The 13,260-nt window shown below is 44.0% G+C and overlaps 1 protein-coding gene across 3 annotated transcripts; it reads left to right on the forward strand.

Moving 5' to 3' along the window:
* The first annotated feature begins 4,450 nt into the window (after window positions 1-4,450).
* Window positions 4,451-13,015, forward strand: LOC103054924 (zinc finger protein with KRAB and SCAN domains 7-like). Of its 3 annotated transcripts, none has more exons than XM_088129441.1 (5): window positions 4,451-5,494; window positions 5,780-5,906; window positions 6,046-6,131; window positions 7,353-7,479; window positions 8,260-9,055. In XM_088129441.1, the coding sequence occupies exons 1-5, from the start codon at window positions 5,042-5,044 to the stop codon at window positions 8,292-8,294; spliced, it is 828 nt and encodes a 275-aa protein (XP_087985567.1). In that variant the 5' UTR covers window positions 4,451-5,041; the 3' UTR covers window positions 8,295-9,055. The 3 variants fall into 3 exon arrangements, with proteins under 3 accessions (XP_087985567.1, XP_087985565.1, XP_087985566.1); XM_088129439.1 differs by lacking the exon at window positions 8,260-9,055 and adding an exon at window positions 9,069-13,015 and having other exon boundaries at window positions 4,452-5,494; XM_088129440.1 differs by lacking the exons at window positions 5,780-5,906; window positions 8,260-9,055 and adding an exon at window positions 9,069-13,015 and having other exon boundaries at window positions 5,360-5,494.
* Window positions 13,016-13,260: the final 245 nt, after the last annotated feature.

Raw genomic sequence — 13,260 nt, forward strand, 5'->3', positions numbered from 1 at the left:
TACCTGAAGACGGATCAGTGCCCTTGTGAAATTTATCTTTGTGACGTTCTCCATTTACAAATGACCGCAGCATTGTAGAGAGAGCAGATCATTTGTCATTTTTCAAAGTACGCCAACACTCAATGAGAAAATAAATTGAAAAGACCAACAGGAGTGGAAGCAGGCAAAGTACCTGCTGCTGTTCTGGCTGTGAGAAGAGGGGACTTGTGCAGAAGAATCAAGCAGGAGACCCTCCCTGAGGAGCTCCTCAGCTCAGATGTTCAGCGCTTCTGAAGCTTTTGCTACCGGGGGTCCCAGGGGCCCTGGGAAGTTTGCAGCCACCTGCAGCAGCTGTGCCATCAGTGGCTGAAGCCCAACAGGAGCACCAAAGCTGATCCTGGCCATCCTGCCTGCAGAGATGGAGACCTGGGTGAGAGAGTGTGGAGCAGAGACCTGTTCCCAGGCGGCGGCCCTGGCCAAAGGCTTCCTGCTGAACTAAGCGGAGGACAAAAGGCAGCAGGTGAGAGGATGGTGTCCTGGGAGGATCCCTGAGGAGGAACATCCTTGTTTCCTGAACTGCCTTGCCCCTCTCCAATGCGGCTTATAATGATAGAAGAGACTTTGGTTTCCCTCCATTTTCAGTCACAGAGTTTGCCCGTCCAGATTATTCAACAGGAAGAAGGGGAATCGCAAGCATATTTGCATTCATAGGGATGTGTATAAGAACACTCCACCAGCTTTGCCATCAATGACTGAAGCCAGAAAGGAGTACGAAAGGTCAGATGGTGGACCTGGTGATCTTGGAACAGTTCCTAGCCATCTTGCCCCCAGAGATGGAGAATTGAATGAAGCGAAGAGTTGCTCCCTGGTGGTGACAGCCTTACAGAACTGCTTTTCTGTCCTTTCAAGGATTTTCTTTTAGTTCTAGCCTGCAGGTATCCTCCACTGAAGCACTAAGCAGGGCTAAAAAGTCCTGTGAGAAAAGAAAAAAATGAACTAAAACATTGTAGCAGAGCAAAAATGGCTTTAACAATCCAAAATGTGAAAATCAACAATGCAGGAGAAGAAAGGAACACATGATCTCCAAAGATCCAGCTGTCCGTGGAAAGAGAAATGCCAAACAAAAAGCCGGTTTCAAAAGGAGCGGGGAATGTGAGGTTAGGTAGCCAATGTAATGCCGACAGTGGAGACAGCCCAAGATTTGAAAGAGTTTGCTTGATCGATGACAGCAAAGTCCTTGTACAGATCGCACCAGATAATTAAGGCCAATGGTTGTGCCAGAACACCCAATTGTCCCTCTGAGGAAGCTGTACTATGAGTAAAAAACAACTCTAAGAGCTAAGTTTGGAGAAATTGGGGTTCAAAAGAGTGAAGGGAGTGGGAGAAGGATTTAGAGATGGCTGCCCCATAAACCTGTAAGTTGGTCTGGCAGAAATCATTTAATTTATATATTGTTGTTGTGGGGAAAACAGGAGGAAGGAAGAGTATTAGGTATGTTCGCCGCCTTGAGTTATTTATAAAAATAATAAAGGGATAAAAAATCTAAATAATAATAATAATAAATATCATCATCATCATCATCATCAAATCTCTGGGTGGCAATTAGCCAGCAGAAGGTCGCCTCTTTCAGCCATGGGTGGCAGCCCATTGACCCTCTTCCTGCCCCTTCAGTTGCACTGAATGTCCATCTTTCCTCCTCAGGGCAATTCTTCAGCTCCTTTAGGATCCAGGTCATTCAGGCTGGCCTTTGTGCCTGGTTATTTTAGCTTCCTCTTTGCCTCTTCACATAATGTGAGGAGTCTCTGACCCATTCCCATGTTCTTTTTAATCCCTTTCCCTGATTAAATGAGCTTTCTTCAGCTGCCAGCTCTCCTTCCTTCTGCTCCTTTCCAAAGGTGTCCATTTTCCCTCCCTCAGAACAGCCTCATCCACCCTCCGCTTCTCCACCCTCAAGCACTTTCTGAGGTAACTTTTTCCAGAACGTTATTCCTCTCAACCGTTTTTCCCGCCAACAGACTTGCTTCCTTTCAGGAATTGTTTATTCCTCTTCAGGAGCTTCATTCTGGCTTTCCCTCTGGGGGTCCCAGCACCCCCTCAGCCCCTCAGGTGGGGGGCATCAGACCCCAGTTGGGGACTGACTTTCTTCAGGCCACCTCCAGGGTTTCTCTGCTCCCAGACTTGCGGGTTTAATCTTAAAGCTGTTAATTTCCCCCCTTTTTGGTCTGACTAGCATAACTGAGAGGTTTTCTTCACTCTTAAGGCTAAATATCACGTCTTCAGGCACAGAAAAAGTGTGTGTCTTGTGAATGGAGTCTATGTCTGTCTCCCACAGAAAGTTTAATTCCTGACTCTCTATTCATATGGTACTTAAACCATGATTTACTGACTCAGCCACAGCAGGTTAGTTCATACAACTTGCTGAACTAGCAAACCACATTTTACTTTGTAAACCATGCTTTATAGCCCTTTTGGTCTATTCCATAACCCATAGTTAAGTAAATCAGAGATTAGCACAGCATGTGGATTTCCCAGCCATCTTTTATTACAGCATTTCACAAGGTTTCCTGACCTATTAGCTAGCAGCTGTACAATTGGCATTCAGAGGTAATTATAGTCTGCTACTTTAAGAAAAAAAAAGTAACAGAATTATTACACCTCTTTCTTGGGGAACAGAAGGAAAAGGGCACAGAAAAATTGCACACATGGAAACTTGGATGTTGTACTTGGATGTTGTAGAAGCAGGCAGAGCAGGCTCTAGGTGAGCCACCTTTTCCATTTTCAGAAATGTTAGCACAGGAGCAGAGAAAATCAGTTATTTGGGGGTGAAGAAGCTGGTCCCTCAGCTGCGAGTTCGTGGAATCCCCAGTGGCTGCTTCTCAGATTGTCCTCCATCACTGAAATTGTGGAGATGAAGTGATAGAATCCTAAGGTTGGAAGGGACCTTGGAGGTCTTCTGGCCCAACCCCAAGTTGGAAGAGGGTCTTGTAGATATGTTAACTTAATCCCTAAAGAAAGTGGGATTCTGCTTAGCAAGTGGCCGTCCCCTGCACACTGAGCAGGATTCCAGGGACTGGATACAACGTAGCAGAGACTTGTGTTGAAACAGAGGGGCAGTTCCATCTGGCTGGCTTTACTCCCCAAGTTTTGTCTGCATTCACGTAATGCATTTGGCTACTAATGCCAGGCCATTTTGATGTAATGCTTTCTGCAAACTGAGCCCATATATGACTTGGGAGCAGTGACTCGGAAGATGTGACATTTTGTTTTAGAAGCAACTCTCCATGAAGTTTTTTTTTTCCTATCCTGTACTAAGGATGAAGGATTACTGGGAATCCTGGGGATCGAAATTCCCATATCTGGATATGGTTAAGATTGAGATTAATGGGTCTGGTCTGTCCTGTCCACACACAGCCAGGAACTTGCTGTGCACCAGAAAATAGTATCTGACCACCAAGAGTTTTGAGATTCCCATATTTGAATTTATATTTGAGTGCAATATAAATTCAATTAAAAAAAAAATAAAACACAATTGTGTTTTTTCAGGGAGGGGAAATGTCTGTTTCTTCTTGCTAGGAAAAGGATGGTTGATGGTGGGCACAGATAGTGTGCAAACTGGAACAGAATAGAGTGCAGTAAAATTATCTTGAACCGCATTATATTTTTAGTCAATTATTCACACACGTACATAGGTATAGACACACATGAGGATTTGCAAGAGACTCCTTTTAGATTGTGGGCAGGACCAACACCATGGGGATCCATGGCTATTAGCCTTGATGGCAGTGGGATTGTCTCTGAAGGCCATCAGCTGGGAATCTGGTGGGCTTCCTTGAGCAGTCGGTAGGCCACTGGGAGAACAGACTGCTGGCTAGAAAGGCACCGCTTAGGTTCTCATGTTCTTAATAAAGCTCCCTTCTCCCACTTTGCATCATCTCAATTATACTGGTCTATGACCGAAGTAAAGATTTGACTTTTCGAACTGAACAGAGCTGAAAGGGAGGGACTGGCCAAAGTCTCCCAGGGCACCTCGGGGAGGTGCGTTCCCCGCTTATCTGTGGGGCACCGGATAAGAAAAGCAGACATTTGAACTGGCTTTCTTGGCCCTCGGGACTGGGTCTCACCTTGCACTAAGCCATATGAGATCGATTTGGCTGTAATTTGGCACTAAACCATTTGAGATTGATTTGGCTGCCATGCTTGCAGGCCTGGATGGAGAAGCAACAGCAGCATTTCTTGAATCCCATCATCCCCAGAGGATGGCTGAATAGGCCGAGCATAAAAACATCCCTCCTCCCTCCCAGCTCGATTTCCCTCGGTCCCCTTCCCAGGCCGCTTCGGATCCCCTCCTCCGTCGGAGATGCCCCCCATCGCCCGATATACCCATTGCAAAGTCCCCAGGAATCGCCGCTGAAAAACAGCACCGCGCCTCTCCTGCCTTCCGAACGGAACGGAGCATGCGCTGAAGAACCTGGTTAAGAAAAGAGCTGCTGTCGGTTGCAGCGGAGGCGTTTATTAGCAACGGGCAGGAAGTGAGGGTCGCCCCTCTCCCGAATGTTGCCTCTCTGGGAAGAAGCGTTTTCAACGTGTTGGGATCGGTAATTCAGGGGTGGGGAGATCCTTTCTCCGCTGGGAATCCTGGGAGAGGCCAGGTTTGCGGTGAAGTATGCAGCCTCGCGCGGCTCGTTGCTCGGGAGAGTTCAACTGGAGCTCGGTGCCTGCATTTGCGCCTCTGAATAAGTCAGAAGGTTGTCAGGAGAGAGAAGACAAGGAGCTGCGTCCCATCCCCATAGGCTGCCGGTTGCAAGTCCTCCTGTGCGACCCCCTGGAAAAGTCAGTGGACAAAGGATTCAGAACAAGAGCATTAGGCCTGTGTCCTGGATTGCATTTCTGTGTTATTTTGAAGCACTGGAGGTTTTCTTAAGGGCCGAATGCACTTTACTTTGCTTGCCTCCAGCTGCAAACAACTTGTAATTGAAGATAGCTCAGTGGTTTTGAAGGGTTTACCTGGAGCCTTTTGATGAAACTCTAACTCTATGAATGAAAGTAGCTTTGCAGAATCTGAATGTTTGCCCATTATCAAACTGCACTGGAGCACAAGGTGAAAATGGACATGCAAAAGTCAGCAGGGTTGGGAGCAGGTAAAACCCCTGCTGCTGTTCTGACTGTGAGCAGAGACTTGTGGGGAAGAGCCAGCCAGAAGATCCTCCAGGAGGAGACTATTTGCTCAGACGATCGGTGTTGGTACTTCAGGAATTTCTGCTACCAGGAGTCCAAAGGGCCCAGAGAAGCTTGCAGCCACCTCCACCAGCTTTGCCATCATTGGCTGAAGCCAGAAAGGAACACAAAAGCTCAGATGCTGGACCTGCTGGTCCTGGAGCAGTTCCTGGCTGTCCTGCCCATGGAGATGGAGCGCTGGGTGAGGGAATGTGGAGCAGAGACCTGTTCCCAGGCAGTGGCCTTGGCAGAGGGCTTCCTGCTGAGCCAAGCGGAGAATGAGGAGGTAGAAAAGAAACAGGTGAGAAAATTTCATCTTGATAGCTTCCCGAGGTGATAAACAGTATTCTTGATTTCTTAAATACTTCTATTGTCTCTAACAATAAGATAATTAATTTCCTCTTTTGGCAAATAGTTCTGTTTCCCCTTCCAGATATTTCTGTAGGATGCAGGGGAAACCCAAGTGTAGTTCCATCCCCATGGAAGAACATAAGAACTTGCAAAGTTGGAAACAGAGGAGAAAGATCCCCTCTTCCTCCTAAGCCCTTGTCTTAACTTCCTTCTTTGTTCCTGGCTGGTATTCCAGGTGCAGGAGGTGTTGATGGAGGTGGTGTCAGGACATTTGAGGGGAAGAGGAGATCTATCCAATTCCTTTCAGGAACAGGTGTTTGGGAGGATCTCCCAGGTGGATTCAGCTCAGGTCATCTCACCTAGTAAGTGAAGTATCTTTTGAGAGCATTGGATCCTGAAGTTCTTTTCATGAGCTTCTTTTACATCAAATCCTTAGCCTGAGTACAAGAATGGTATTTGCTTTAAGATATTCCCTTTCCCCCATCTTTTTCTTGATCATAGGGAACAGAAAGAAATCACTGAAGGAAATCACTGAAATGTCTTCTTTTTGTCACGGAGCAAAAACAGCAACTCTGCCTCCAGCTCAGGTAAGGGAGCTTCATTACAGCAGGAGATTATTTGAGGATCCCATGTGTTGGTATGGAGTTCAACAAACAGCCTCTTTCTTAGCAAGAGAGGATGTTGAGATTGAGATTCAGTACACAGCCACACTTGCTCAGATTAGTCCAACTTCGAACACTATTGTGGAAAGGCAACCTATAGGCAAAGAGACTGGTATTAAGAAATCTAATTTATTTATAGAAACAGTTGATGTCTTTCTTTCTTAAGTGTTTTTTTTTATCCGCACTCAATCGTTACTGATTCTGCGGTGACTGCCTGGACGAGTCCTTGCAGTTTTCAAGGCAAGGTGTTTTGGAAGTGGTTTGCCACTGCTTCCTTCCTAGAGCAGAGCCCAGCTGGCGAGTGCAGGAGGCGGGGTTTCTGTTGCTTCGCACTTTTTTCGGGTGCGCGGCTTCTGTGCTACCGGCAACTGCTCCTGACTCCTTTTGCAAGGCGCCCCCAGCATTTTTCCTCCCACCAGGGTGAGAGTACCCATTTATCTACTCACGTAAGTTTTCGAGCTGCTGGGTTGACAGGAGCTGGGGAGGAAGCAGGAACTCACTCTGCTGCGCGAAGCTGGGCTTGAACCGCTGAAGTGTTGACGGTTTCTGGCTGGAAACTCAGACAATTTTAAAATTTCTCTCTCAATCAATTATGAAAGCACCCAGCAAAAATTAATAGCACAGAGGCATTTTTCAATTATTCATTTTTATTTATAGCTCATCCTTCCAAGTGGATTTGCTTTCTGTAGGAGTGCTGACATCCAATGGAAAAAAATCACTTCAGTAACAGGCTAAATAGCTACCATGGTAAAAATGATTTTGAAAGGGTGTAAAAGAGAAATGAAAGTTTTCAGAGAGAAAAATGTCAATCAAATCTCTTAGGTCTTCCACATTCATCTCCAGGAAATAAATTCCAAACACGCAGCTGAATAATTTGCTCCTCCAGGCAGGTAAGGGTGGGGGATGTTGCTCCATTCTGGACCAAGGGAAGGCTCTTCAATTGCTTCAATTTGCATGTAAGTTGTTGTCAACATCTCCCAACCCTAGTGACTATTTAGAGAAGCAGATACAAAAATCTGGTACTATATTATGTAAGAAAATTATTCATTTGGAAAGTTCTGCTTTTGGGATCTATGAAATATGGGGGAGAATATGCAAGCCCATTGTGGGAGTTCTGCTAAGGAGAACACTTTCTTCCTTTTTTAGAGCTCTGTCTCCTTTGAGGAAGTGGCCGTGTATTTCACAGAGGAGGAGTGGGCACTGCTGAATTCTAGCCAAAGACTCTTGCACCAGGAAATCATGCTGGAAAATTTGCAGAATGTGGCCGCTCTGGGTAAAGATCCCTCTTTGTTCTGGGTTTAGTTGATTTTGGAAAGTCTTTCGTGGTCAGAAGGACTCAAGGAACATTTCCTGGCTAGAAGGTTAGATGTTTATCTAAACTCTTCAGGTAGGGGCAAGTTTGGTAGGAATGTGAAGGGATAATTTCTCATCTGGGATTTAAGGAAGCTCCTTAGTTTACCTCTTATCTCTCCAGCAGCAGAATACCTGAATGACTTTAGGTGGTAAATACACTAATATGTGTCCTTTGGCTTCTGCGCTCTACAGGAACCTAATTTCCTAAGGTTACCAAAGACCCAGTGGTGGTTTCCCAGAGAGACTTGGACAAAGTCCCCTTCTTCAGCTGTTGGATAAATAAACTCCCTATGGAGCTTGGAACAAGATGCATTCTTTAGTTATGCCACCAAGCTCCATTATGACTTTTCCTTGACATGTGGTGCTCCAGGACAGGAGAGCTTTACATGCTACTATTTAAAAATAAAACAGTTCCCTTCCATTCTGGTTTATGCTGCCCTGCAGCTGAATTATTAGTCTGTCCATAAACTTTGAGTGATCTTGCAAGCTAAGTAGGCATGGATCCAGCTAGTACTTACATGGAAAATGAAAAGCAAGAAAGACATTCCAGAAAGAAGCAATGGACAACCATTTTTAATTCCTATTTAGAGTGGGAGAGAACTAGAAAATGAATGAATGCATACTGTATTGGCCAAAGGGGTAATCACTGGTTATCAGAGTCTCCATGGATTGTTAACCAAAAATTGCTGTTTCTTTGCAGCTTGGAGGAACACAGAGAGCATCACAGGACCTTAAAGTTTGGTAGTACTTCAGAGATTATATAGTCCAACCCCCTGCTCATTTCCTTCAGATGGTTATCTCTCTAGTGAGAGTGATGCCCTGATGAATGTAGTCCTGGTGCATCTCTACAAGCACAGGATATCCCTGAAATTGCATCTACCCTAATAAACATAAAGGCACCTATTCAATAGGTTCACAATTCTTTCATGCATTTTGTTCTCGTTACCCCTAGGTTCTAATTATTTAGTTTCATAACAAGTAGTACCAGAGTTTTATCATAAAGAGAAACATAAATAGTTTACAAAATCAGGTTGGATCTAGTCCAGAAGAACTATATGCAACTCAGCTTAGTTACTTCCAAGTATACAAGAAGGAACCAATAGAAATCTTTAATAATGCATATATGTGATGGAAGGCATGAGCAGGGAGGATTCTGGAATGGAGCTTCAAGGTGACAGGGAGGGGGAGTGACATTCCAAGCATCTCCTCAGCCCTCACCTGGACTCTGTGAAAGGGAGGAGGAAGAGACTGGCCCCTCCCTAAGGGCTTGAGGATTATAGTTGCTCTCCTGGGGAGTTAGAGTTAGTCTGGCGAGATTTTGTCTATTAGGTGCAAGCTAATAAAGAAGCTGAGCTGATTTCCAGGCTGCCTCATGTGATTCTTGGGCTGAACCTGACAATATAGCCTTTTTTGTGATGAACCTAGTGACATCCTCCATTTGGGTTTAAAATTTCTAACAGTATTCACTCTTCCCTTTTTTTTTTTTTTTTCCTTTTTCATTTCCTGAAGAAACCTGTGGGCAGGAGAAGTATGCAGAGTTCAGCCCAGTGCAAGTGCAAACCACTTGGGATGGAGTCAATCAGTCAATTCTTTATTATGATCAAAGATCAGAGCACAGGAATAGAGTAGAAAAAGAGATGATTGGAAATGAAGGAGCACCAAAAAGAAATGAGAGAAGCCACACAAGGAATGGAGAGAGAAAACCCTCTCTTTCTGTATGCACTGAAGCACTTGACTTCACAATCCAGCATGATCGCAAAGGAAAAAGAACAGGAAAATATCTAGGATGTGGCAAAACAGACAAAAATGAGCCCAATTTAAGAAAATCTTGCAGAACCTTCACTAAAGAGAAACTGCATAAATACAAAGAGCATGGGAAAAGTGTCAATTGTAACTTTCCTCTTGCCTTACATCAAAACTACATGAAAGAGAAATCACATACATTTATAAAATGTGAAAAGTATTTCAGTTTGAGTGGTTACCTTACTTCCTTTAAAGGAGAGAAACTGTATAAAGACATGGAATGTGGAAAGGCTTTGAGGCATACCAGTCATCTTCCTTCCCGTAATAGGATCCACACAGGGAAGAAACCGTATGAATGCTCTGAGTGTGGAAAGGGTTTTTCTAGGAAATTGCTCCATATTTTACACCAAAAAAATCATGTAAGAGAGAAGCTGTATAAATGCCTCGAGTGTGGGAAGAGCTTCAGACGCAGCAGTCACCTTGCTTCCCATAGAAGGATCCATACTGGGGAGAAACCCTATAAATGTCTGGACTGTGGAAAGAGCTTCAATAGCAGTGCTCATCTCAATCGCCATAAAAGGATCCACACAGGTGAGAAACCATATATCTGTGTGGTATGTGGAAAGCAATTCAGTCAGAGCGGTCACCTAGCAAAACATAAGAGGATCCATGCAAGGGAGAAACCCTGTAAGTGTACAGAGTGTGGTAAGAGCTTTAGTGACAGGGGTAGTTTTATGAAACATGAAAGGATGCATAGAGGAGAGAAACCATATAAATGCACAGAGTGTGGAAAGAACTTCACTCAGAGAAATAACCTTATGAAGCATGAAAGAATTCACACAGGAGAAAAACGGTATAATTGTCTGGAGTGTGGAAAGAGCTTCAGTGAGAGCAGTAGCCTTACTTCCCATGAAAGGGTGCACAGAGGAGAGAAACCATATAAATGCCTGGAGTGTGGAAAAAGTTTCAGTCAGAGCAGTCACCTTATTATACACAAAAGAATCCACACAGGGGAGAAACCCTATAAGTGCACAGAGTGTGGAAAGAGCTTTAGTCAGAGAGGTAGTTTTATGAAACATGAAAGAATGCACACAGGAGAGAAACCATATAAATGCACAGCATGTGGAAAGAGCTTTAGTCACAATGGTGCACTTACTTGCCATGAAAGAGTCCACACCGGAGAAAAGCCATATAAGTGTGTGGTGTGTGGAAAAAATTTTAGTCAGAACAGTCATCTTGTAATACATAAAAGAATCCACACAGGAGAGAAACCATACAGTTGCACAGAGTGCGGAAAGAGCTTTCGTCATGACACTACTTTTACTTCTCATAAAAGGATTCACACGGGGGAAAAACCGTACAGCTGCACAGAGTGTGGAAAGAGGTATCGTCAGAACAGTGCTTTTATCTCCCATAAAAAGACCCATATTGCATAAACCATATAAATGCCTATATTGTACAAAAAGCTTCAGAATGGACACTGCCCTTCTATAAAAATCTCCATAGTGGGAAATAACCATGTAAATGTACTGAAGGCGGAAAGAGTATTAACAGCAACAGTGGTCTTTTTATATTAAAAAACCCAAAGGAGAAAAACGTATGAAAAGAGCATCAGTGTGCTGTTTTACGAAATGAATGAATGTAAGTAAGGATTCTCTGTAGTGAGATGCTTGATCCTCCCTCTCTTGTTTAGTATCTAAATGAACCCATTGGGTGAGATTATCTGCCAGCACTGGTTGATGTCACATCAGAATGCTCATGATACTCGGTTATATATCTGTACGCTGGTCTGAAGAGGAGATGCTGTTGAGGTTTTGTCAGTGCCTGGAGGTGTAACGGTCTGGATGGAGAGAAACAGGTTTAGACCCAGACCTAGCAAATGGAGTGCCAGTGGGTTCAGAAGCCAGTGGATTACAGTAGAATTCCATATATGGTCCTGGATGGGGTTATGCCCTATGCAAAGTAGTTCTGCAGCTTGGGGCTCCTCTTGGATTCTGCTGGAATATTAGGTGGGAGCCATGATCAAGAGGGCCTTTACACAGTTCCGTATTGTGTGCCAATTCCTGAACCAGGAGACTTTGCTAACAATCACACGTGCTTTTGAGATCACCTGTTTGGGCTGACACAATTCACTATCAATGGGACTGCCCCTGAAGACAAGAAGCTACAGCTGTGCTTCCAAAGCTACTGCTGGTCTAGAATGCAGTAGCTTGAGTATTAATTGGCATTTTATGGCTTGTCTTGCTACACCAGTACTTCAGGGCTGCACTGGTTGTGAGTTCACTTCTGGATGCAGTTCACAGTACTGGTTGTTATCTTTAAACCTCAAGACCTGGGTATTTACAAGACTGCTTTCTCAGTGAGGAACCATCTGTTCCATTAGGTAGACCAGACCGGAGAATGAACTCCACAGGAAGACCAGAACTACGCTTCATTGAGATTGGCTATAATAATAGAATCTTACATGCCTGTTTGTGCTGAACCTCCCCTTCTTATATGCCAGTGAATTAGGGGGGTCTTTGCCTCAGCCCCTTCTGAATATTCTTATTTCCCAGGACTTAATGTTTCAGCCCTCTTTGCTGAACAGTTTCTGCCTGTTTCTGTCAAGTTCATTTCATTTACTCTCTACAGGAACCTGGTTGTCCAGTGAGATACATAAGGAAGACTAGGATGGTCCTGACTTCCAGGGACAGCCTTTTCCAATAATGGTCCCCTCTCCTCTGGAATAGCAAACCTCCAGAGATGGGGATCTTCCTATCCTGGCTGTTGTTCAGAAATTCAGTTAAGACTAGTTTCTCCAGAGGGCATTTAGGGACCTTGGACTACTGGTGAAGTACTAGCACAGATGATTCTTATATTAATGAGTACAGTTGTACAGCAGATGATGCTGATGCTTTTGTTGTTGGTGCAATTGGAGCTTTGCTCTTGACTTACTTGTATTTTGAGCCTAGAGCTGTAATGGGAAATGTAAGCCTCTCAGAGTTGTTTTCTCATTGGAGTGAGATACATGCCTTATTGAAGTAACTTAGTATATTTAGCCATTTGGAGATAACTTGCCCATTTGCAGGCCTGATTCCTAACTTCATTATGCAGTTTACAAAGGATAGTCTTTGAAGACTACTCAGTTGGTGTGAAGTGCAGCAGAAGGTAGATGATTCTGCTGAACTGCCTGCTTGAATGGGGGGCAAAAGTACCGAAGCAGTGAAACAGTCTGACTAGAACAGAGAAGGACTTCCCTTCACTAGAAATTTTCAAACAGAACCAGATGGCTACATATCAGGGATAGTTTAGGGCATACTGAGTGATTCCCTCTAACCAGCACTGGTGAATACCAACCAGTGAAATAAGCTTGTAGTGCAGTATGAACCCAGAAACGTGGGTTAATTCAGTGAACATATGAGGAATGGTAGACCACCATGCATCTGTACTGGGACCAGGGCTTGAGCTGGTCTGAAGGCAAGCCAAGGAGCAAGAGCAGCAGGTCTGGGGCTGAAGAGTTGTTTCCAACAGAAGGCAGAGCCTGAAGGCTGCTTAGATAGCCCTGGGGCTGGTGTGACTTGATGACAGGTAGGAGGATTACCTGTACACACACTGTAGCTGGCAGGGTGTTCCTAATGATTATGTTTTTATGATTTCATGGAGATTTATACTTTTAAAATTACAATATTTGAATATTACCATGAGATTTACTGTAGCATTAAATAAATATGTTATGAGAACATTGTCTTTTCTGGTAATTTATTTTTTTTATTTATCATATTTGTGTAGCCATCCATCTCACAAAAAAGTGACTCTGGGCAGCATACAAAATTAAAAAGGAAACCAATAAATACATATAAAACAGTTGTTATAAAACTATAAAAAAGCACACAGAACAAGGGGGGATGATGTTAACCACAGTAAGGGAACCATCACAAAATCTCCCATAATGATGCTTTTATCTGTGAGATCAGAAAGA

This window comes from Python bivittatus, unplaced genomic scaffold (assembly GCF_059951505.1).
Source record: "Python bivittatus isolate LINGU-HERP-01145 unplaced genomic scaffold, Pbiv_v1 ctg000810_np1212, whole genome shotgun sequence".
NCBI classification, from domain to species: domain Eukaryota; kingdom Metazoa; phylum Chordata; class Lepidosauria; order Squamata; family Pythonidae; genus Python; species Python bivittatus.